The sequence below is a fragment of the Monodon monoceros genome, unplaced genomic scaffold (assembly GCF_005190385.1).
Source record: "Monodon monoceros isolate NGI ecotype Baffin Bay Population unplaced genomic scaffold, NGI_Narwhal_1 Super_Scaffold_12, whole genome shotgun sequence".
Classification (NCBI taxonomy): domain Eukaryota; kingdom Metazoa; phylum Chordata; class Mammalia; order Artiodactyla; family Monodontidae; genus Monodon; species Monodon monoceros.
This window is the reverse complement of record NW_021703768.1, coordinates 1,785,593-1,807,749: the sequence shown is the minus strand read 5'-3', so window position 1 is coordinate 1,807,749 and position 22,157 is coordinate 1,785,593. Positions and strand designations below refer to the sequence as shown.

The 22,157-nt window shown below is 64.4% G+C and overlaps 2 protein-coding genes across 2 annotated transcripts in view; one reads left to right on the top strand and one right to left on the bottom strand.

Annotated features, from left to right (window-relative positions):
- Positions 1-11,538, top strand: part of TERT (telomerase reverse transcriptase) — a 20,735-nt gene extending 9,197 nt beyond the window's left edge. The window contains exons 7-16 of the mRNA XM_029219023.1: positions 2,407-2,502; positions 3,000-3,085; positions 3,862-3,975; positions 4,391-4,462; positions 6,161-6,349; positions 7,809-7,935; positions 8,584-8,645; positions 9,226-9,350; positions 10,111-10,248; positions 10,726-11,538. Of these exons, the coding sequence (XP_029074856.1) occupies positions 2,407-2,502; positions 3,000-3,085; positions 3,862-3,975; positions 4,391-4,462; positions 6,161-6,349; positions 7,809-7,935; positions 8,584-8,645; positions 9,226-9,350; positions 10,111-10,248; positions 10,726-10,829 (1,113 nt within the window). The 3' untranslated portion in view covers positions 10,830-11,538. The remainder of the gene's footprint in view (positions 1-2,406; positions 2,503-2,999; positions 3,086-3,861; positions 3,976-4,390; positions 4,463-6,160; positions 6,350-7,808; positions 7,936-8,583; positions 8,646-9,225; positions 9,351-10,110; positions 10,249-10,725) is intronic.
- A 1,123-nt stretch (positions 11,539-12,661) lies between these two features.
- The window catches only part of LOC114891727 (inactive sodium-dependent neutral amino acid transporter B(0)AT3-like), a 20,261-nt gene continuing 10,765 nt past the window's right edge, over positions 12,662-22,157 (bottom strand). Inside the window, 15 exon segments of the mRNA XM_029215993.1 lie at positions 12,662-12,853; positions 13,221-13,376; positions 14,359-14,550; positions 15,098-15,258; positions 15,363-15,543; positions 16,561-16,601; positions 16,604-16,690; positions 16,693-16,721; positions 17,872-18,001; positions 18,300-18,457; positions 18,459-18,502; positions 19,010-19,053; positions 19,056-19,165; positions 20,510-20,638; positions 21,290-21,402. Coding sequence (XP_029071826.1) covers positions 12,662-12,853; positions 13,221-13,376; positions 14,359-14,550; positions 15,098-15,258; positions 15,363-15,543; positions 16,561-16,601; positions 16,604-16,690; positions 16,693-16,721; positions 17,872-18,001; positions 18,300-18,457; positions 18,459-18,502; positions 19,010-19,053; positions 19,056-19,165; positions 20,510-20,638; positions 21,290-21,402 — 1,767 coding nt within the window.

The window sequence follows — 22,157 nt, the reverse complement described above, 5'->3', positions numbered from 1 at the left end:
ACCCCCGCCTGCGCACGCACGGTCGTCATCTTCACTCTTGGTGTTCCCGTTGGTTACTGTCCTCCCGCTGCCCCTTCACAGCCGCAGGGCCCCGACTACACACCGGGCTGAGCAGAGAGGAGGGACCCTGGTGGCAGCAGAGCCACGCGTGTTTCCGTGGTGTCCCAGCGGCCACGCAGCAGGGCCGCGTGTGCTCCATGGGCCGGGAGGTGCCACAGGGCGCCTCGCCCGGGACTCCTGGGCCGCGCTGCTGTCCGTGTGGGCGCAGTGGGTCGAGGGTGGAAGGGCAGCCCCTCGCCGCAGCCGCCTGGGGCCTCCGGCCCAGGCAGGGCTGGGAGGGGACAAGGGCATTCGGTTGAGCCCGAGGCCATCAGGTGGGGGGTTTCCTAGCGCTTGTCGGGAAGGCTTTTGGATCACCTCCCCACCCCACCCCGGCCGAAACAGCGTGTGTACTGGAGGCGTGGGGGGGGGGAGTTCCCCCAGAAGTTCTTGGAAAAGGTGCGTGTGAAGACCCCAGCACAAGGCGCTGGTGAGCATGGTTTGCGAGTCCTGAGTGTGCGACACAGGATCTTGGGTTTGTGGACAGGGATGACGTCTTCTCCGCTTCACGGCCCAGAACAGCAGCGCCCGCGGGACTCCCTCCCGCCCCCGGGGGCACCTCTCCTACCCCGAGCACGGCGACATGCTCGCTTGTCTCTAACTCTGTAATGTGAAATCAGGGAAACTCTGCCCTCCTGTCCGGTTTCCGCCGCGTCTGGGGTCCAGCCGCCCAGAGCAGTGTCTCCGTGTTCTGTCCGCGGTCGCCGTGAGCGGTGAGGTTTCGCCTTCCGCTGGGTGGGCGTTTGCCGGTTCCTCTTTGGACGTGAGTGAGGCCGCTGCCAGCATCCCCGTGATGTGCCGTTTGGGAAACAAAGTCCTCGTTACCGTGGGCGGATTCCAGGCTTGTGTAGTTTTAGGAGATGTTGCCCAAGAGGTTCCAGCGCGGCTGCAGGCGCTGCAGGGGGGCCCTGGCGGCGGTATTGGCGGTACCGAGGGACCAGGGCTGCAGCTTGCAGCCCGGCCGCCCGGTGGGGCAGCGCAGTCCTGTCTGTGGGACTCGGCCTGGGGAGATCCGGTTCTGGGCACCTTGTGTACCGGCCACGTGGTTGTGTCCTCTCATGGGGTGCCCATCCCATCTCCCCGGTGCTGCCAGGCTGTCTCCTTGGTCATCCATCTTAGGGGATCTTCCCACGTTCTGGGGACAAGTCCTTGGGCAGCTGTGGGCTCCCAGGCGCCTTCTCGGCCTGTCTCACCTTTTCTTTTGCAAGTGGAGATGCTTTTGTTTTGAGGGATCCAGCTTATCCTCAGTGTGGGGCTGAAGCCGTGTTGTGCTTGAGCGGCGCACCTGCCCGGCTCCCTGACCCTGATGCTCCTTTAGAATGTTTCTCGTTAGAGCTGCGGTGTTCAGTCCAGGGTCTGTTCTGAGTCAATTTTTGGGCTGCTGCTTTAACGTGTTCCGTCTCTGCTGGAATCTGGGCATTTATAGACCTGTCCTCTGGTTCACTCGCCTGCTCTTTTCTGTCTCTGATTTTAAACCCATTTATGAAATTCTTAATTTTAGCCAGCCTGTTTTTCAGTTTTAGAAATCCATGTGAATTTTCTCACAGATTCCAGGGCTCTGGTTACATCCTCCATCTTTGTTTTGTTAGCAGTGTTATCTTGAGTGATTTTAAAATGCCAGAAACTATCGCCTGCAGGCAGGTTTCTGTCGTGTCTGTGTCTGCTGATTTGTGGGTGGTTTTGGTCACACAGGCCTATTCTGTAGCTTTTGGAATTTTTTCCCGGTGTGCCAGACTTTGTAAATAGGGGTTTTAACGTAAGGGTTTTGCGAGCTTTTCTCCAGAGCGGGTGGTGTTTTCCTGGCAGTGGTGGAGCCGTGACCTCAGTTCGGCGGGGGTCCATTCTAGACAGTGTGGTGCCTGGTCTCCCTCACTTGGCCCTTCCCCAGTGTGGTCCCCTCGGAGGGGCTGGGCGTGGCTCCGGGGGCGCCTGCTGCTGAGGGTGTTTTCTCTGCAGCCCCTCCCCTGGGAACTGCCCCTCAGTCCCAGCTGCTTCGTGGCTCTGAACCCCGGCATCTTCAGCCTCAGAGCCCCCACTTTCTGCTCGGGCTCCACCTCCCACGGTGGATACAGGCCTTGGGGAGAAGTCGGGGTGAAGGTGGGATGCACCCTGAGGGCTGAGACCCCAGCCCACCTGCATCCCGCCTCCCCAGCATCCCCAGGCGGCCGTGCTCTGCATCTCATCCCTGGTCGTAGCGGCCATGGCGGGGCCTCCCAGGCTCTGTTCCCCGTTCTGAGTGTGCCCTTGCTGTCGGGGCTTGGGGAGGGGGGGCGTCCACTCGCCTCACCCCGCCTTCCCGGCCAGCAGGTGTCCACCTTCACGGACCTCCAGCCTTACATGAGACAGTTCGTGGAGCGCCTGCAGGCAGCGGGCTCACTGAGGGACGCCGTGGTCATCGAGCAGGTCAGTGCGGGCGCTTGCTCACTGCTGGGTCCGGGGCAGCCGTGCACACCCTCTGTGGCTGGCAGAGACTTGCAGCTGCCTTTGGTCACGTTTTCCCTCTTCTGGGCCTCACGCACCCTCTTGCCCGCGGCTCTTCTGAGATTTGCTGTACATCTTCGCTCGCAGTTTGGTCTCGAGGTCACGCGAAGGCGAGCCCACTCCCTCTAGGAGGACAAGAGAGGGTTTGCCCCGTAGACCCGCCTCGAGCTAGCCCATCGAGTGACCGTTGCCTTGTGTGAGCAGAGTGTCCCAAAGCCAGGTTTGCCAGCAGCGGGTCGGCCCTCGCGGTCCCCATGCTTTGTGCACAATAGTCTCTGGGCGACCCTGCCACGATGTGAGGCTCCCAGACACCAGACGCCTTCCTTTGGGTCCGGGGCCCCCACCGCAAGCCGTCCGGCTGGCCCGCCAGCTGGCCCAGGGCGGCATCCACGCTGGTGAACGCCCGCCTGCCTTCGCAGAGCTGCTCCCTGAACGAGGCCGGCGGCAGCCTCTTCAAGCTCTTCCTACGCCTGGTCCACAACCACGTGGTCAGGATCGGTGGCAGGTGAGTCCGGACCCCGCGGCTCCCCCTTACCGGCCACGGACAGGCACTGCGGCCGTGCGGCCGGGTGACAGAGCAAGGCTCCCACGGTTGTGGGAAGTCCTTGCGTTCAGAAGCCGGCAGATAACTTTTTTAACGTGTGTGGAGCCAGACCGGCCTGGGCGAGTGCCTGAGCGGGACCCCGTGTGCGACCGGGGAGAGCAGTGGCCCCGGGGGCTTCGGGCTCACAGCCACGGCCGTTAGAGGTCAGCCTGGGCCGTGGCGCCTTCTCGGAGGTCGTTAACCGTGGGCCACGCTCAGGAAACTTTCTAGTTAAAGGGTGTATTTTCATTATTATTATATTCTCAGTAATTACAGCACTTAAAGATAATCACGTTAAAATATAAAAAAACACGTATACCCTGGGGAGGCACACGTGCTAACTGCACAACGGGGCGAATTTTGACAAAGGGAACACGTCTGCACGCGCGTGTAAATGGCACCGGGTGGGAAGAGGACTTTCTCCACGGGAAGGGCCACGCCTGTGGCCCCTGGCTCCTCCCCAGGGGCACCACCACCCGCTGTGACCTTCGTGGAGAGGGGTCGTGCCACGTGTGACCGAGGCATGGCAGGGCCTCACGGGGGAGCGTGATAAATCTTGATTCATGTTCCCCCAGGCGGGTGCGGCGTGGGCACGCGTGTGCATGTATGTCTGTGCTCCACGTCTGTGCATGTGTTTACGACATAAGCACGAGGCCCACCGTGGCTGGCCCACCTTCTAACCACGTCCTGCCCCCCAGGTCCTACGTCCAGTGTCAGGGGGTCCCCCAGGGCTCCATTCTGTCCACCCTGCTCTGCAGCTTCTGCTACGGAGACATGGAGAACGAGCTCTTCCCCGGAATCCAGCGGGATGGGTATGGAACCCTCTGTGTTGGCGGGTGTTGCCTTGCTTGGGGCCTGTTTGTATTTTTGTTCCTGGATGTAGACCGGGCCTCACCCTTTCTTCTCATAACGGTGCACAGGAGGTGGTCAGCAGGCCTCAAGCGGGGAGTAAACGTGGCCTTCTGTGTGGCCGGGGCTTCGGACCAGCGCCAAGCTCGTGTGCTTCCGGCCCAGTTGCAGGGCCCCTGCTCGGCATCCACAGCTGGAGCCGAATCGCACAGAAACCAGAGTCTTTGGTTAGATTCTTTGGAGAAGGTCACTTTATCCGTGTCCGCGGGAACACAGACATTAAATTTTTCAGCGTTGGCTCCTGTGGGAGGACGCTGCCTGTGGGCGTAAAGCAGTGCGTTCAGGGTCCCCCTCATCTCGGGGTCAATCCGTGTCCAGGGTTCTCCTGCGCTTCGTGGACGACTTCCTGCTGGTCACCCCTCACCTGCCACGAGCCAAAGCCTTCCTCAGGTAAGGGCCCCCACGCGTGTGTCTCTGCAGGCGCGTTTTGGCCCACGTACGACGGTGGGACCTGTGTGCGAACGTCCATGCTCCCCACACGTCGCATCTCTGGGGAGTGTCACACGCTGTGGTCCCGCGGCTCTGAGAGCCCAGAGTGCCGTCACTTCCTCCTGTCGCTGGCGTGGCCGTCAGGACGCAGGTGCCACCGCAGGAGCTCAGGCAGCAGGGCTGGGTCTGCAGAGGCTCCTTGGAGGTTCGGTGCCCATGACGCACTGGTGGTGGACGGAGCAGAGGCTGTGCGCTACGCACCACGGGGGACGGAAGAGGAAAGGCCTGCACGGCTCACCTGTGGCTTCCCCACGGAGAACGTCTGCGAGAGCAGGGAATTCAGACGTGTCAAGAAGGAGGGGTTACCAGGCAGGGGGATCGCATGGGCTTGGTGCCCAAAGCAAACCCGGCACCTGGGATCCTTTGGGCTGCGGCCACAGTGCCCCATCCGTCCCGGGAGTCTGGGGGCTTGTTTCAAAGCGTGGTTTTCCAAGGGAGGAGAAAGTTCAAAACTGAGCCCTCAAGGCGTCCCCGAGCCTGACACTTTGGTCACTTTGGTCGTTGGGCTGCCTTTGGAGAAACCCACCTGGACAGCAACCGCGTATCCCGTGTCTGCCTGCGGGGTACCCCAGGCTTGAAGCCTGTAGAGTCCGCCCGCTGTGATGCCCTGGGGCTCCCTATGGCAGCCCCAGCACAGGACACTGCAAATGTAAACCCGTGTTGCACGCGGGTCCGCATGGGCACCGGCCACAGTTGGAGAGCTCAGTGGCCACACGTGTCCAGTGGCCACCGGAGGGGACAGCGCAGAGGTCGTCGCCTCTGTCATGGGAAGTTCTGGGAGCGGCGCTGCTCTGTGGTCGTTGGGCTGGGCAGGGAGGTAGCTCTGAGCGTGTCCGTAGGGTCCCACCAGGGGGCGCAGCAGACAGGCACACGTCCAGGAGACTTGCTGCAAAGGAGCTGGCTCGCGTGATGGTGGGGCTGGCTGGGCAGGTTTGAAACCCGGGGGCGGGTGGCAGGAAGGGCAGGTGCTGGGGCTGCAGTCCGTGGGCGACCCCCGCAGTCAGGACACCCCCGTTTGGCTCTCAGGGCCCTTCCCCGATGGGTGAGCCCGCCCCACTCTGGGAAGTGTCCTCCTTTAAAGCCGGCTGGTTGCAGGTGTCAGCCCCACCTACAGACCCCCTGGTCTTAATGCAGACTCGAGTGTGCACACCTGGGGACCTCAGCCTCGCCAGGTGGACACATCGGCTGGCCGTCACAGAGAGGACCCATCCCTTGGACTCTGCCTGCCCTCCGAGCCCCGTGTCTCCCGGGTCCCAGACGACCCGTCAGCTCAGTCGCCCACCTGTCTTACCTGGAGGGCCATCCAGGCGTGCGCTCGTCCTTCAGGACTGGCTCTTGGGGCTTCCGTGCTCCCCTTCCCCGCTGCCTGCCTCTGCCCTTGCTGGCCTGTCCACCCTGGCCTCTAATCGTTGGCACTTGTTTGCCCAGAAGCCTGGAGGCCAGAGCAGGGCTGTGTCTGGCGTTCCTCGCGGGCTCATGGTCCCAGCCCTCCAGTCCCCGCCCGCCTCGCTGGGCTGTTAGGTGACGTTGACCTGTGCCTCCGAGACCCGCGGGTGGCGTCCCCTCTGCCTGGTGGCTGACGTGGCCCCCCTGCTGCAGGACCCTGGTCCACGGCGTGCCCGAGTATGGCTGCCTGGCGAACCTGCAGAAGACGGTGGTGAACTTCCCCGTGGAGGACAGTGGCCTGGGCGGCGCGGCCCCCCTGCAGCTGCCGGCGCACTGCCTGTTCCCCTGGTGCGGCTTGCTGCTGGACACCCGCACCCTGGAGGTGCGCTGTGACCACTCGAGGTGAGCTCTGCCGCCGCGCAGCTCTGTGCGTCCTCCCGCGTGGCAGGGCCCAAAGCCCCAGGGGGGTCACAGGCCAGCGGTGGGCACTAGGGGATGGACTCTTCGGGGGAGCAGTTTTCTGGGCGCTTTTTGGTTTTTTGGCTGCGTCGGGTCTTGGTTGCAGCACGCGGGATCTTTCGTTGCGGCGTGCACACTTCTCTAGTTGTGGTGTGCGAGTTTCTCTCTCTCTAGTTGTGGCGTACGGGCTCCAGGGCACGTGGGCTCCGTAGTTTGCGGCATGCGGGCTCTCTCGTCAAGGCGCGCGAGCTCAGTAGTTGCGGCGCACGGGCTTAGTTGCCCTGCAGCATGTGGGATCTTAGTTCCCCAACCAGGGATCGAACCTGCGTCCCCTGCATTGAAAGGCAGATTCTTTACCACTGGACCACCAGGGAAGTACCTTCTGGGCGTTTTTGATAAAAGGAAATCGCGTGGCAGACTCGGGGGCGCACAGCGTGTTCCGCCGGGAAGCATGTGGATCTGAACCAGAGCTTCCAGGACCTGCCATACAAGGGTCTCCGTGGTCTCACTGGGCACCAGGATTCGTGGTCACCTCTGGCCCGTCGGGGAGCAGGGCTGCCGTGCGTGTGGCCTGCTCTGTACACAGAGTCTTGGGTCCCTGCCTCGGTCAGCTCAGGCTGCCGCAAAAAACACCACGGACATTTCCGGTCTCTCGGTCCTGGAAGCTGGAAGCTGAGGTCCAGGTGTCGCAGGCCGGTTTCTCCTGGGGCCTCTCCTGTGAGTGCGTGTGGACGCATCTGCTCCCCAAGGCCTCACACGGCCACCCTCTGTGTTCAGCCCCTCAGTGTCTCTTCTTAGGGCACCAGTCCCATGGGATTAGGGCCCCACCTTTATGGTTCCATTTTGCCTTAATCACCGTCTTAAAGGCCTTATCCCCAGACGGTCTCGGGGGTCGGGGCTTCAACCTGTGAGTTTGGGGGATGCAGTTCGGCCCCTGAGAGCCCGTCCCCCACCTCCCCCACACTGAGCCTGAGAGCGCGCAGCCCAACCTCAGGCTTTGCAGAGAGACTCGCGATGCACGTGGACACAGGAACCTGTGCATCTTCATGAATAAAAAGCGCAGGTGTCAAGACGGTGGTGGACGGGTGTGCCCCGTCCTGCGCTGGTAACGCGGTTCTGCTGGAGCCCTCAGGGCTGCACTTGGTCCTCTTTCTGGGGTGCTCCCGAGAAGACGCAGGTGCAGACGCTTTCCATGCTCCCGCCGCCCCCTCTCATGTCCGGGCACCGACCACACCGGTCAGTCATGAACTGTCCACCAGGTTGTCTGGCTCCCCGTGAAGCCGTGACCGTTTGGGGGACAGGCGCCCATTCCGGCCCAGCGCAGCCGATGGGCTGGACGTGTGTGGCGGTCAGAGTGTGAAGTGGACACACGTGTTTCCACGAACCCCACGCTGTCTCGCAGTTACGCCGGGACCTCGATCAGAGCGAGTCTCACCTTCAAGCAGGGCTTCAAGCCTGGGAGGAACATGCGTCGCAAACTCCTGGCGGTCCTGCGGCTGAAGTGCCATGGGCTCTTCCTGGACCTGCAGGTGTGCGGGTTGCCCGTGGGCGGCTGGGGCTGCAGAGCGCAGAGGGCAGCTGCATCGCCTGAAGGTCCGCGCGCACTTCGTAGATCCTGGGGGCGCACGTGTGTCTGTTTCTGTGTGCGGGCGCGTGCACGTGTGTGGAGGCACATCAGGCATCAAATACACGTGCACTCTCGAGTTTACGTGTGTTTGAACGAGTGTGTGCCTGCGAGTATGTGCAGGTGTGTAGTGTGTGGGTATGCGTGCCTGTGCCTGTGCCTGTGTGCGCAGGTGTGCACTGTGTGGGTGAGTGTGCGTGTGTGTGTCCAGGGCCCCCGGCCCTCACCCTGCCGCGCGGCTGCCCCGCCGTCTTCGCCCGGGCCCCTCCTCACAGGCTGTAGGGCCCAGGACCGCTGTGGCCTCAGCGCTGGAGCTGCGGGGCCCAGGCCGTCGTCCAGCCAGGCTGGGCTCTCCCCCTTGTCCTGCCCGCAGGCCTGACTCCACCACAGCTGCTGAGGGGCTCCAGTGAGGACCTGGCGGGTTTCACGGGAGAGACTGGTGGATTCTTACCGAGATGGTCCTTTTTTTCGTTCCGTTTGATGGGGCAATAAAGCAAAAGACAAACTCAAACACCAGAGGTATCGCCAACATTGCTTTTTCTTATGACTCCAGGTGAACAGTCTTGAGACAGTTTTCACAAATGTTTACAAGATATTCCTGCTGCAGGCCTACAGGTGGGTCCACGGGTGGCTGCTCCACGAGGGAGGCGACGGCCCCGCCCTGGGGAGCGCGCTGCCCCCGGGTCCGTGAGGAAGCAGCGTGTGTGCGTCTCCGCGGAGCCCTCGGCAGCTCTGGAGGCGCTGCTCCCGTGCACCAGACGGTGCTGGGAGGCCCGAGCGGCCTGGGGCGGCCCGAGTCCCCGCGGCGGGAGGGGCTGGCGGGAGGAGGGTGGCCGCGGGGCAGGGGCGGGTAGGCGAGCAGAGGGCCAGTCAGTGCACAGGAGGCGTGTGTGGTCCCGAACCCTCAGGCGCCCCCAGATGGGACGGCGGGATGCAGCTCCCGATCATTCCAGCCCCTCTTCCGGAACGTTCCCTGCCCTTGGGTGGCTCTGCGGCCCCCCTCCAAGAACCAGGGCCGGGCAGGTGATCGTGGAGTCCGCTGCTTGTCCATCCTGGGGAGGTGGACCCCGTCCTTCACTCACCGTGCCGGCTGGCCTCTGGGACCCAGAGCCAGGCTTGCCGCCCGTGGTCTCCAGGGAGCCCTGCCCCGGGCAGCCTGGGGAGGCTGGGCCCCTGACAGAGCTGACATCCCCAGGTTCCACGCGTGTGTGCTGCAGCTCCCGTTTAATCAGCCAGTCGGGAGGAACCCCTCGTTTTTCCTCCGGGTCATCTCTGACACCTCGTCCCGCTGCCACGCCCTCCTGAGAGCCAGGAACGCAGGTGTGCACAGGCGACCAGGGCACGGCTGGCGGGCCGAGGGGTCACGCCCACGTGCTCCGTCCTGTGCCCGTCCCGGGTCCCTCGTGTCCCGCGGCCACTGCAGCACCTGCCTCTCCAGCGGAGATGGGGTGTCGGGGCGCCTTTAACCTGCTAGCAGCTCGCCGCCCTCTGCCACGTGACTGGAGAGTGACGTGGCGCTTGGGGGCCAGCTGGTGGCCCTCCTCCCCTGGGGCTCTGGGCGCTTGCGTCAGTCCAGGCCAGGGTCCGCAGGAAGCCCTGGGCCACCCCTGCCCACCTCAGCGAGGGGCACCCACGGCAGCTGCGCGCCCGCTCGCTTTGGGTTCACGGCCCCTTGGCCCGGCCTCCTCGGGGGCGTCCCCACCTGAACGCTCCCGCTGCAGCCCCTGTGTCTGCACCTCCGACCTCGTCCTGGGCGTTCCCGATCTGTCTGAGGTTCAGGCCGTGCGTGTCTCTGAGGTCCTGGGTGTAACAGACTTTGCTCTTCGTCACGTCTGTTTGTGGAGGTTTCTTGGAGAAGTTGAAGAAAATGTCTCCGTTTTCAGAATTCCTTGGTGCTCGTGTCGGGTGGCCCCTGAAATGAAGTGGCCAGTCTCCCCCACAGCCGCCCCCAAGTCCTCACTCATGCCATCAGCCTGGAGGGACCCCCGGCAGGAGGGCACCGTCTGGGGCCCCTGGTATCCCCGGGGAGGAATGCTGCGGCGGGGCCAGCGGGGCCTCAGCCTCTCCTCGTGTCCCCCAGGGATGTCACTGGGGGCCAAGGGCGCCTCCGGCCCGTTTCCTTCCGAGGCCGCGCAGTGGCTCTGCCTGCACGCCTTTCTGCTCAAGCTAGCTCGTCACCGCGTCACCTACAGCTGTCTTCTGGGGGCGCTGCGGACAGGTAGGCGCGGGTGGAGTGCCAGGCGCCCCTTCGTGAGGTGCGGGCCCTGCCCTCCGGTGCTGGGGCCCCTCTGTGTCTGAGGGGCAGGTGGGCGGGTCTCAGAGCCCCCAGGTGAGGGGTGCGGGTGCCCCGAGGGTTACAGGCCCCCTCCCTCGTCCAGGGGCCTGGCATGACCACCCGGGTCTCACCACCTCTCCACCCCGCCCCGGGTCCTCGTCCTCCGTCTCCCCTGCAGCCCCCCACCTGTGTGTCCTTCCTCGCACCCCTGACCCAGATCCCCCTCGGGCCTCTGCCGGACAGTCCCCATGCCCCCGGCAGGGGTGGGGTGCTTGCCCCCTCCTGAGGTGCCCGCCCCAAGCCCGCCTGCACACAGGGTGCTTGGCAGTGTAAGTGCCTGTGGGCCCCGGGGAAGGGCGGTCTCTGGTTTCTCCGGGGCGTAGGTGGGGGTTTGGTGGCCTGACTTCAGTCGCCTTGTAGCCAGAGCCCGACTGTGCCGGCGGCTCCCGAGGGCCACTCTGGCCGCCCTGGAGGCAGCAGCCGACCCGGCCCTGACCGCAGACTTTAAGACCATCTTGGACTGACGGCAGCCCTGCTCACAGACTGGGCTGGGCTGGGCTCCGGAGCCCAGTGGGAGGGGGCAGCCCCCAAGTCCTCAGGGAAGCAGGACCCGCGCGCCGTGGCCTTCCCGTGACGGGGTCTGTTCTCCAGCTGCTGACCACCGGGAAGCGGCAGGTGGGAGAGCCGGGCATCGGGCGTCAGGCATCTGGACGGGGCTGGGGGGCCCTTTGTCGCCCCCTTCCCCTCGCTGCAGGGGCTGCCCCGGTCTGGAGCGATGGCATATGTGTCCCCCAGGGCACGGGGCGGCACGTGGGACTGAGTGGTGGGCGTGGGCTCCTTCCTGCTGACCTGTGCAGTCAGTGCCCAGCCCAGCCGTTCACACCCACCTCGGGAGCGGTGCCTGCCCCGGGTGCCTCTGCCGGCTGCATCCGTGGTTCACGCCCCATGGCGCTTTCCCCAGAAGCGAAGGGCCCAGTCAGCTGTTTGAGGCCCGGTTCCACCCGGCCCTGCCCCTGCTTCCGACCCCGCCTGTCCTTAAGCTCTGCACCCGCCCGCGCCCCCATCTCTGGGCCCTCCCCGCTGGTACCCTCTCAGCACATGGCCCAGGTCGTCCTGATTGCACTCCTGCACCACCTCCTGCCCCCCCGCCCTGTCGCCCCAGTGAAAGGAGCCTTTGCTGATTGGTTTCACAGCTTACAACCGTTCTCTGAGTTTGTATTAAAACGCGTACTAGTGAGGACTGCGTTCTGTAATTACAAACACGTGCACCTGTTGGGGTGCGAGATCCACGTGGGTTCTCGGCCTGGCGGGGGTCGGAGGGGGCTTCCTGGTGGGGGGGATGTGGAGGGAGGGGTGGGTGGCTCAGAGAGGGCGCTCCCATGGGGCCCGGCCCAGCACCCCCCACTGCTGCAGCCAGCTCTGGCCAAGCTCCATGGACACGTGGGAGAGGACGGACAGGAAAGTTCTGAGGTCCAGGACATCGGGATTCCTCCTGAGCATGTTTCTCCTCTGCCCGTTACCTTCTCAGTGGACCGTGGGATTCTCCTCCTTCCCGAGGGCTCTGTGGAGTGGGCAGCGAGGGCCGTCCCAGTCCAGCCCCATCCCTCCCCCAGAGTGCTTGTCTCCTCACCTGTCCCCACGTGCTGGACCTGGGCAGGTGGGCGTGCTCAGGCAGGCAGTCCCTGGCTGTCCACCCCGTCTGCCCCCCTCTGTCATCTGGGTGACCTGCGTGCTGACCGCTGTGGGGCTCCTTTGGTCACGTGCTGTCACATCCGCTTAGCCGGACTCGGGCACAGCGCCTGGGGAAGAGCACGATAGGCCTGGGAACAGGGCCTCCCGGAAGCTGGGGGCTCTTCAGGGGGTAGCTGCTCGGGTCCCCGAGGGAAAGGTCTCTATGGGAGTCTTCCTCATGCACGGGGGCCTCCCTGCACTGCCGGGGCATATGGGGCTCTGCTCAAGGTCAAGGATCGTGCCTCGGGGGGCCGTGTGGAAGACCCGGGGAGAACAGTGGTCAGCCCCTGACCGGGCCATGGCCAAGTACCCCAGAGGGCTTGTCCAGGGAGCCCGGGGGCTTGGAGGCAAGGGGCAGATTTCAACCTGGGCTCCCTGGTGGGGGGTGGACCACACAGATGCCACCCGCCCACACACACGGTTCCGGCCCAGCAGGTCTGGGAATGTGAATCAAACTATTTCCAGGTGGTATTGGTGCTGCTGGGGGGCAGGGAAGTTGGAGGCTGGTCTGGGGGCTGTCTTCCATGCAGTGACCCTCCGGGATGGAGCTGACAGAGGCTGGCTGGGTCCAGCGTCAGGGTCAGGGCTCAGGAGGTGGGTAAGGGCGAGGTTGCAGGGACACGGCTCAGCCGACACCAATAGGATCTGAGGTGCCAGGGGGCTTGTGTGAGAGCGGACCACCCTCGCAGCAGCCCGTCAGGGTCCCCGCCTCCGCGTCCAGCCCGGCCTCAGGTCCCCGTGAGGCGCTTCCACCTGGAGAAGCCAGCGCCCGGGCCTGCCCTGCTCTGTCTGCACTGAGGCTGTGCCCTTCAGAGCCCTGCGGGGCACACAGCAGGAGGGGCAGCTCAGGGGGTGACCTGGGGGCCGGCTATCCGCCCTGTGCCCGGGGACGACACGGAGGCTGGAAAGCAGCATTTTGACGACCTTGAGTAGTTCCCAAGGCTTCCTTCCAGGATGTCCCTGATGGGTCCACGTGACGTGGCAGTGCCGTCAAGTGTACCCTGGACGGGGTCGGTGCTAACGCAGCCCAGATCAGCTGAGCGCGAGTGCAGGGCGCCTGCCGGGCTTTATGGCTGTTGCCCGTTTACTGCCACTGCTGCAGCGCCCGAGTGACCGAGCGTTTATGATGGACCCAAGTCCACAAGCGCATCATAAATAATCAGTGTGGGACTGACCCCACCCACCTGCTGCCGGCCTGGCGGTGCCCCTGCTGGGAAGGACTGACCTGCTGCCCGAAGCGGAGAGTTCCCCGTGCAGGGGGAGGTGACCTGGACCCCACAGCTGAACCCCACTGACCCGCCACCGGCCACCACAGGCTCCCAGCACCCCTGGACCTGTTTCTGGCATTTCCAGAAACAGGTCAGTCATGGCTCAGTTTTCTGACTTCTACATGCCTCTAGAACCTTGTTTGTCTACTACATGCATTTTGTCCCAATTTTACTCAAAGTCACTTGTATTTTTACTAAAGTGTAAAACCCTTGGAAAGGGCGTATGCTCTGGTCAGGCTCAACTGAGTAAGACCTCACTCTGATTTATCTATTTTATAAAATCACCATGCAGACTACCAAGTCTCCTCAGGGTGAAACATGAAAATAATAAAATTCTGAGAAGCAAAGAAAAAACATCTAGTTTCTTGGGCTTCCCTAGGTCTGAACTGCAGGTGAAGGAGCCTCTGACTCCCGTGCACCCAGATGTGTGCACAGCCAGAGAAGCCAAGGTGTGAAAGGCACGAGGGGCAGGAGTGAAAGCAGGGCACAGACGATGCCCGGGGGCCCTCAGCCCCACGGCTCTGCTCCCCTCACCGCCATAGCCCTGGTGTGTGCTGGCGCCCAGCCATGGGACGCTCACCTGTGAAGGGCACTGTAGAGCAGAGGGCTTCCCAGACCTGGCAGCTCAGAGTCCCCCAGGCGCTGGCGGGAGAATAATGACCCCCAAAGACGCTACACCCTAACCCCAGAATCCATGTCACTGGACGTGGCGAAGGGGCATTACAGGTGCAGGTGGAGTTTGTAACATCAGCTAACCTGAAGCCGGGACGTGATCCCGGATCCCCTGGGCGGACCCACTGGAAGCCCAGGGTCCCTGAACGTGGAGGAGGGAGGCTGAAGAAGACTCACGGCTGTGTTGGCTTTTTGATGGAGGAAGGGGCCACGAGTCACGGAGTGTGGCACGGAGTGGGCAACGTGCGGGCCCCGGGCTCCCCGTGCGGCTTAGGACTCGCTTTGGGGGCACTCTTAGGTGGGCTGTAGTGCACTTGCTTCTGTTTGCTGGGGTCTGGGCTGCCGAGGGTGAGGAGGGCCCCTCATGCGTGCCTGGCCTCACCGTGGTACTTGTCAGCTGGGGGTGATTCAGCACCACGGACAGCGTTTGCCCCGCCCAGGGCTGGAGCTTAGTGGGAAGTGTTCCCAGCACGACACCAAGGACACACATGGTCTCCTTGAGTGAGGCCGTGGGGCTGGGGGCTGGAAGCAAGCCCGTGTATCCAGTGCCCAGCGCCTTAGAGCTGACCTCTGGCTGTCGGAGGAGGGCGGGTGGAGGTGAGATTGGGCTCAAGCATGGGCAGGTCTTGGCTGAAGGAAGGACCGGGTGTGAGTGAGGGTGGCCTCCCCCTGGAGGCAGTCGAAACCTGCGTGATAATCGGCCTTTTTGATCATTCCTGACACATTTGACTGAGAAAGTCTCTGAAGAATAAAAGGCAGTGCTTCTGAGCCAAGCCTGGGAAGAGGCGGCCTCGCTGCTGGCTTTCTCGCCGCAGCTCCCTGGCCTTTGAGAGCGGGATGGGCCGTGCTTCTGTGACGATTCTCTGCATTGGGTGGCCCGAACATCGGTCGAGACGGACCCACGCCCCCGAGAGTCCCCATCACGTGCAGCCACACCAGACCCTCCCCGTGACTCCGGGGCTCTAGGTAAAGAAAGGGGCTTCTATGGGGCGGGGCCTCGTGGCAGAGAACGCAGTCTGCTTTTCCTTGGAGACCGGCCCTGCCTGCAAGCTCCCAAACTCGCGTGGCACGAGACCCCTCGGCTGTGGGGTGTGGCTGGGCTTTCCCAGATGCCCCCCTACCGCTGGCCTGGCTGTCGGCACCCCCGTTGTTTGCCCGTGGAGTCGCCGGGTACAGTGCCTGGCCACCCGCCGCAGGCCCCAGGAGGCAGACGGTGGGCTGTCCCCCATCTGGGGAAGTGCGTGGACTGCAATGTCAGAGCTGGGCTGTGCCACGAGCTGGTCTGGAGGGCGCGACGGTGTCGGGAGCAACGACCACGGGCCTCGGGTCAGGCGAGTGTGTGCTGGCGTGGTCGGGCTCTGGCACAGGCAGGGCCCTCCCTGCCACCCCGGCCCCGCCCTCGGCCGCCCCCTCCACCGCCGTGCAGCTTCGGACGCCTGTCCTGCCGCTTCTGTCTGTGCCGGGTGAGCAGCGGGGCCACCGGGACCCACAGTGCAGGCAGGAAGGACAGGAGCGCGCAGGTGGCCTGCACCCAGCCCGGGCAGGCCTTCTCCTGCCCCGAGGGGGACTGTGCTTCAGGACACAATGCCCCAAGGTGGGCATCGGACAGGGGACAGGTCCCCCCCACCTCCACTCCCGGACGCAGCGAGGCGGACGCTCGGCCACAGGGGCTGTGTTGTGTGGGGCAGCTTCACCCCATCTCTTCCCGAGACGAAGCACCCAGGGTGGGTGGATGGAAAAGGCCCACGGCCGGGGACCGCTCCCTGGGGCAGCGGGGACTCGGGCAGCTGAAGCTCCGGGGCTTGGCGGAGCCTCTCGTAGGGTTTTGGCTCTGAGACAGGCCTGGGATCTGGGGCGTCGGGTTCTGGAGACAGCCACTCCGCACACCCCTAGGGGCTGCAGGGTCTGATCCGCTGGGCATCGTCAGACGCTACGCTCCCCCCGTAAGGGGGGCAGCACCGCCACCCGAGCTGAGGCACTGTGGCAAACAGGACGACGGCCTGGACAGGACAGGACAACAGCCTCGAGAAGCTCTTTGAGAAACATGGCGCCATTCGTCCCGTGCCTGCCTGGTCCTCTGGGGCAGCTCTGAGCCGCCGGACAGCCGGCAGGTTGGCGGGGCCCACGCGGCTCAGAGCACAGCCTGGGGCCAAGAGCTGGCTCGAGCCGGGGCCATGTGCCCACGCGGCTCACGCTCTGACCGGCTCGGTGGCGGTTTCTAGTCTGGGACCCAGCTGGGCGTTTGCAGAGCCCATCCCCACGGCGCTGGGGAAGTGTGGCTTGAAGCCACGTCCCTGTGGGAGGGGCTTCAGGGACCTGCGAAGTCACCGGAGTCTGGAAACTGCTCCTGTCCTCCCGCCACCGACTGAGGCCCTTGCCCAAGGTCACTGGGGCTGCTGAAATCGGCACCGTTGCCCCCGGGGACATCGGGGATCTGGGGGTCTCAGAGCACAAACAGCCCACGTGGCCCTTAGGGCACGAATGTCCACCATGAGGGCCCCCTGGGCCCCGGAAGGCACCAGGGAAGGACCAGGCCGGGTCTGAGGTGGCCCCGGTGCTCCCGGACCCCCACCCAGAGACCTACGTGTTGGGGGTTCCAGGCCTTGCAGCCCGGGGTGAGCTGGCCAGGAGGGCAACGTAGGCCACAAAGGTGGTCGGCAGCAGCAGGGGGCTGACAGCCTTCCAGGTCACCTGCCAGTAGAGGCCGGGCCGCGCCCAGTCATCCACGCTATGTCGTCACAGAACCTGCCACAGAGACACTCAGATCTGCCACGGGCTCAGATCCCCCAGCCGCTCGACCAGTAGCCTCTGTCCTGCCACAAAGATGGAGCCCATGGGGCTGCCCCGCTTCCACTCTGACCTTTGCCCCACATCTTCCTGAGTGGCCCCCGGACCAGGCAAACTTCTGGGGTCCTGATGAAGACCCAACCCCCAGGCCAATGTGTGGGGAAGGCCAGAGGGGCAGGTCAGCCTGGCCCAGGGAACGGCGGGACCCGTGGATTTGGCGCTGGGGGCGGGGAGCTCCGGCTCTGTGAGGGGTAGAGAGCCCTCCGCTGGCCCGCTGCGGGAGGGAAGGCGGCACCTGACCCGGGCCCCCAGGATGGGGACAGAGGCCCAGGATGTGCAGCAACCACTGCAGACCCAGGAGAAGGTATCAGCCACCCAGGAGCCGACCCTCCTGGGGCCTCTCCCCTTCCTGTTCCCCCCCCACCAGGCCACTCCTCACGGCTCCTGAGGGTCCCCTTCTGAGACCCACAACCCGTTGAGTCCAGGGCCTCACTGTTCCCCCCTCATCACCACGGACCACTGCCTCTTACTCCGGTGTCTCGAGGCGGGCAGCATCCCTCCGGGGACAAGCCCGCTGTCCCAGTGCCCACAGAGCAGCATGGAGGCCCTGGCATTTGGGGCCTGTCAGGATCTCCTAAAGGTACAACGTCCAGGGTCATCTGGGCAGGGCTACGGTCAGGGTGACAGGTGTGAGTCCAGGCGTGAGTGGCCATGGAGTGACAGATGTGAGGGCAGGTGTGAGTGACAGGTGCGCCGCAGGCCCGGGCCAGGTGTGAATGGGCAGGACCAGTGTGGGGCCTCCTCAGAGGCCTCCAGGATGGTGGGGCTTGGAACCCTGGGTGGGGCCTCCTGGTGCCCTAGTGTCCACCTGTCCTTGGACTTTAGGAGTCCCCCCGCATGGCTGGGGACTGGTCGTTTTGTCACTAGCGTCCCCACAGCCCAGCGAGTGGGTCCCAGGGGTGCATCTGTGGACAGGTTTGTTTAGGGAGGGAACTCAGATGGTCCGTGTCATCCCGCAGCTGTCCAGGAGACCGGCTGCCCGATGCCCACACGTGTGTACTTGGGGACGCTTGGAGCAGAGGGGCGGGACCCCTGGAAGCTGACTCACCGTTTCATCCCATAAACATAAATGACACCAGCCACCTCGGAGAACGGGAAGAGGTTCAGGTCCAGGGAAGCGACGTAGCGGTCAAAGATCTCGAGCCAGTAGTTTCCCGCCCGCAGCGTGAAGCAGGCGGGCCAGCCCTGGACCCAACCCCCATGTTCAGGCATCTCCCTTTGTCCACTCCCCCCAGCATGTCCCCCTGCACCTACGGAGCTGGAGGACGTGCTCGGATGGAGTGGCCTCCGTGGGCAGTGTGGGACGGAGTCCCCTCCCTGACCCTCAGCTCCCCTGTGACGATCCTTGAGGCACTGAGCCAGAGCTGCGGGGTCAGGGCCCTCGCGCCCTCATGGACATCGGGCAGAGTGGACAGAGGGTAGAGGCAGCAGGGCAGTGAGGACAGGCCCTGCAGGGAGGCCTGGCTGTCCACTCACCTGTCAGGGCCTCCTTGGGGACCCATCTGGGCGTGGCGTTCAAGTCCAAGGGTGGTGTGACGACGCTTTCCATGTTCCTGAGCGTGGACGTCAGGCCCAGGCTGAACAGCATCCCTGAGAAGAACACGGCCCAGACGGGGGCCCCCGGCATGTGGAGGCGCCTCCGTGACGACGATGGAGGCCAGGCCTGTGCCCGGGGCGCTCTGCAACGCAGCGCATCCACACCGGGGCACGCGTGCGCACCAACCCCCTCCTGAGTCAGGCTGTGTTATAACAAACTACAGGTGCACCTCTGAAGGAAGGGGACCTGTGCCCCTAAATCCCCTGCAGCAGGTGCCGTGGGGCCTGGGGGCCTTGGGCTCAGGAGCCCATCCGACCGCTGTCCCGAGGTCCTGCCCCCTGACTGCCCCCGGCCTGCTGTCCCTGTCCCCGCATCAGCTGGCCCCGTGCGTGTCTCCTCCAGACACAGCCTGGCTCCGTGGCTACGCTCAGGCCCCTCTCCCTGGGCTCTGGGCGCCCACAACTCCCACTCTCGGGTCAGCCTGGATCCCCGCCTGCTGGGCAGGGCCCGTTGGACCTGCTGCGTTTAGGCCGTGGGGTTTTCTAGGAGCTCAGAGAAGCGGGTCACAGGGTCAGCCCCGATCCCTTCACTGCTGACCCCGGCTCAACGCCTGCAGCCACCTGCAGCCTGGCCACAGCCCCTGGGGTACCTTATCCAGGAAGTCCTCCAGGCAGCAGGCCTCCAGGGGGAGCCCGCCACCCGCTCGGGCCAGGTGGAGTGAAGGCGCGCGAGGGCAGCCGCGTGGTCCTCCCTGGAGATGCTCTGGTTGGGGAGACTGAAGGCGTTGATGAGACAGAGGATGTTTCTGCAGGGTGGCAGGTGGGGGGAGCAGATGCCCTAGGGGCGGGCCCTGGGAGGCCCGGCCTCACGCACAAACGGGGCACAGAGCCTGCAGCCTCGGGGCCCGGATACAAATGGACCTGCCGCTCCCTGCCTCCCCGACTCGAGGGCCCGATGGCCCTGGGGGTGGCGCTCCTAGAGCTGCTGCGGTGGGGCTGCGGGGGGGCAGCTCTTCTTGTGCCTCCACGTCTGTCTCAGGGCTCGAGGCTCAGACTCCGCGGGGCTTCCACGTTTGCGAATTCTCCTGCTCGCTAGAAGGAACTTGTCACCTTGCATCCAGTCCCCACACCATCCCGAGGGCATTTGCGGACGTGTCCAGAGTGGCTGACGCGCCCGTTCCCGCCAGGCCCCCGGGACACTCTGCCCTCTCATCCGCAGAGCTGTAGACAAGCCTCTCCCAGGCTGGCTGCGGCTGCGGTTTTCGCATTTTTGTCGGTGATTTTGCTGTTTAAGTGCTGTCCAGTGTCCCAGGTGCAACAAGGAGACAGGGATGAGCTGCTGTCCCGCGGGGGTGACGCTGCAGCCTCTCCGGAACGTTCCAAGAGGCGCACTTGCTCAGCAGTGCCCGGAGCACCTGGCGGCTGCCCTTCATCCCCCAGCGCAGCCGAGCAGGGTCAGGACAGGCATCCCCCCACGCTCTGCTGACACGGCCACCGTTCCGCTGGCCGTCCGAGGCCGTGGGGACGTTTAGCAGTGCCCAAAGGGCAGGCTTGTGCAGCTCTGACGGGCTCCAACCGGTAAACCATGTCTGGAGGCCACCAGGCCGTCCGTCTAACGTGGTAACTTCAAGGGTGGGGGCATCCTAACAGCGTCAGCTCCCGGGGCTGTTGTGACAAACGACCTCAGCCTGGGGAGTCTTAAAATAACAGGGATTCATCCTTTCCCAGCTCTGCAGCCAGCCGTCCAAGATCAAGGCGTGGGCAGGACCGCGCTCCCTCCGGAGGCTACAGGAGACAGTCCTTCCTGCCTCTTCTAGCCCCTGGGGCCCAGGTGTCGCCGGGCTTGTGGCCACGTCCCTCCAGCCTCTGCCTCTGTGGTCACCCGGCCTTCTCCTCCGTGTCTGTGTGTCCCCCTCCTGTCTCTTATCAGGACACCAGCCATTGGATTGGGGACCCACCCTGTCCAGAACAACCTCACCTTAACCAGTCATCTCTGCAAGGACCCTGCTTCCGGGTCAGGTCCCATCCCAGGTTCTGGGTGGACCCTCCACCCCACTGCTCTGGGGAAACAGAAGGTCATCTGGGGGATCCCCACGTGGGGGCTGAGCTCGGGACCGCCTCGCCCCAGAGCCCGAGGGCACCGTGCTCACCCGTCCAGTCAGCGCCCGTGGTCGCTGGCCGCCTTGAACCCCAGGACAGAGAAGACAGTAATGGGCGCACAGAGGGAGGTCATGCCGTTGACCAGGGCGAAGGTCACCGCGTCCCTCTTACAGTTGTTCCTGGGCAGACACGCGTGTCATCAGGGCCCCCGGGGGCCGCCGGTGCTCGACCTGGAGCACGGTGCGCTGCTGTGCCCTGAGGACAGCTCAGCCCCTTCCCCGCCGACACCCTCCCTGCATCTTCAGGGACTTTCATGGCTCACACTCACCCCGTGGTCCCCCCCCCCTCCCCCCCCCCCCCCCCCCCACGCCTGTCCCCACGGACAGCCACCTGGAGGTAGGTTTAAGCTCATCACTGCCGCCCCGAGTGGCTTTTGGCCCGCAGTCGTGCCTGGTGCCACGGCCAGTCCATCCATAAAAGGGCGTGGGCCTGGCGTCTATTTTAAGTAACAAGGAGGTGGACACAGGCAGTATTTCTGCTTTTATGGCCACATGCGTCACACACAGGCAGCCCCCTGTTATGGCCTTGTTCCGGGGTTTGATGACCCAGGTTCTCTTCCTGCAGCCGCTCCGGAACTTGCTGGAAGCTGCCCCAGAGGGCCCCAACCGCCCGGCCCTTAGGGGATGACTCAGAAATTACCAGATCTTGACAATCTGTTCTTATCAGAAGCTCACACCAGATCACTCTCCATCCCCGGCAGGAGGCCACGGCAAAGAAGTGCTTGGTGTGTGTCTCTGAAGCCTGGCTCCCTGCCCCCAGCCCGGTCCTACCTGGGCGGGTTGTAACTTGCAAAAGTGATGTTTCCTCCGAAGGCCAGGGACAGAGAAAAGAATATCTGGGTGGCTGCATCCAGCCACACCCGGGGGCTCTGCAGGACCTGCATCTGCAAGGAGATAGGGGCCCGAGATCAGACAAGCTGCCCTGGCCCAGTGCCTCCTGTTCTGGAATGTTCCCAGCGTCCCTGGGACTACTCCCACGAGCAGTGCCACCTACTCAGGCCCCAAGAAGAGTTTGGGACCGCACACGAGGAGCAGTTGACATGGCCAACTCCGGCTGCCTGTTCGTGATGTGTAATGGCCCCCCGGGTCCCAGCCACACGAGACGTGTGGCCCTGAGCGCTAGGGGCACCGCCCTCTCGGGGCTGGGAGTCAAGGCTGAGCAGCTCGGACTCAGGGTGTTTGTACTGCTCCCCTCAGGCCCGGGGTTTTGAGGACTCGAGGGCCAGGTGGGGCCCCCGTGCACACAGTGCCTGATGTTTCTGCTGGTAGACCGGGCAAACCTCCACCTGCTTGCGTACCAGGGGCCTGTCCCTCCCCCGGGCAGGGCTCTGCCTGGGAGGCTGCGGGATGAGCCGGGCAGCCCCTGGGGTCCCGGGGATGCTGCGGCCCCGGAGACTGTGGAATGGCCCAGTGGTCCTCGCCTGGTGGGGCTGCACTGCTGGACGAGGGCCCCAGGGGTGGGACGTGTGGGTCCCCAGCCGGCCTCCCCCCTTAACCCCCATTTCATAGCGATCCCCATGTTCCAGACCGAGTCCTCCTCTGCTCCCTCCCCTCCAAACCTGACCCCTGGGATCCCAGGCTGCCCCTCCTTGTGACCGCACCTCTGCTCCCACAGCCAGGGGTTGGGACGAGCTGGGCT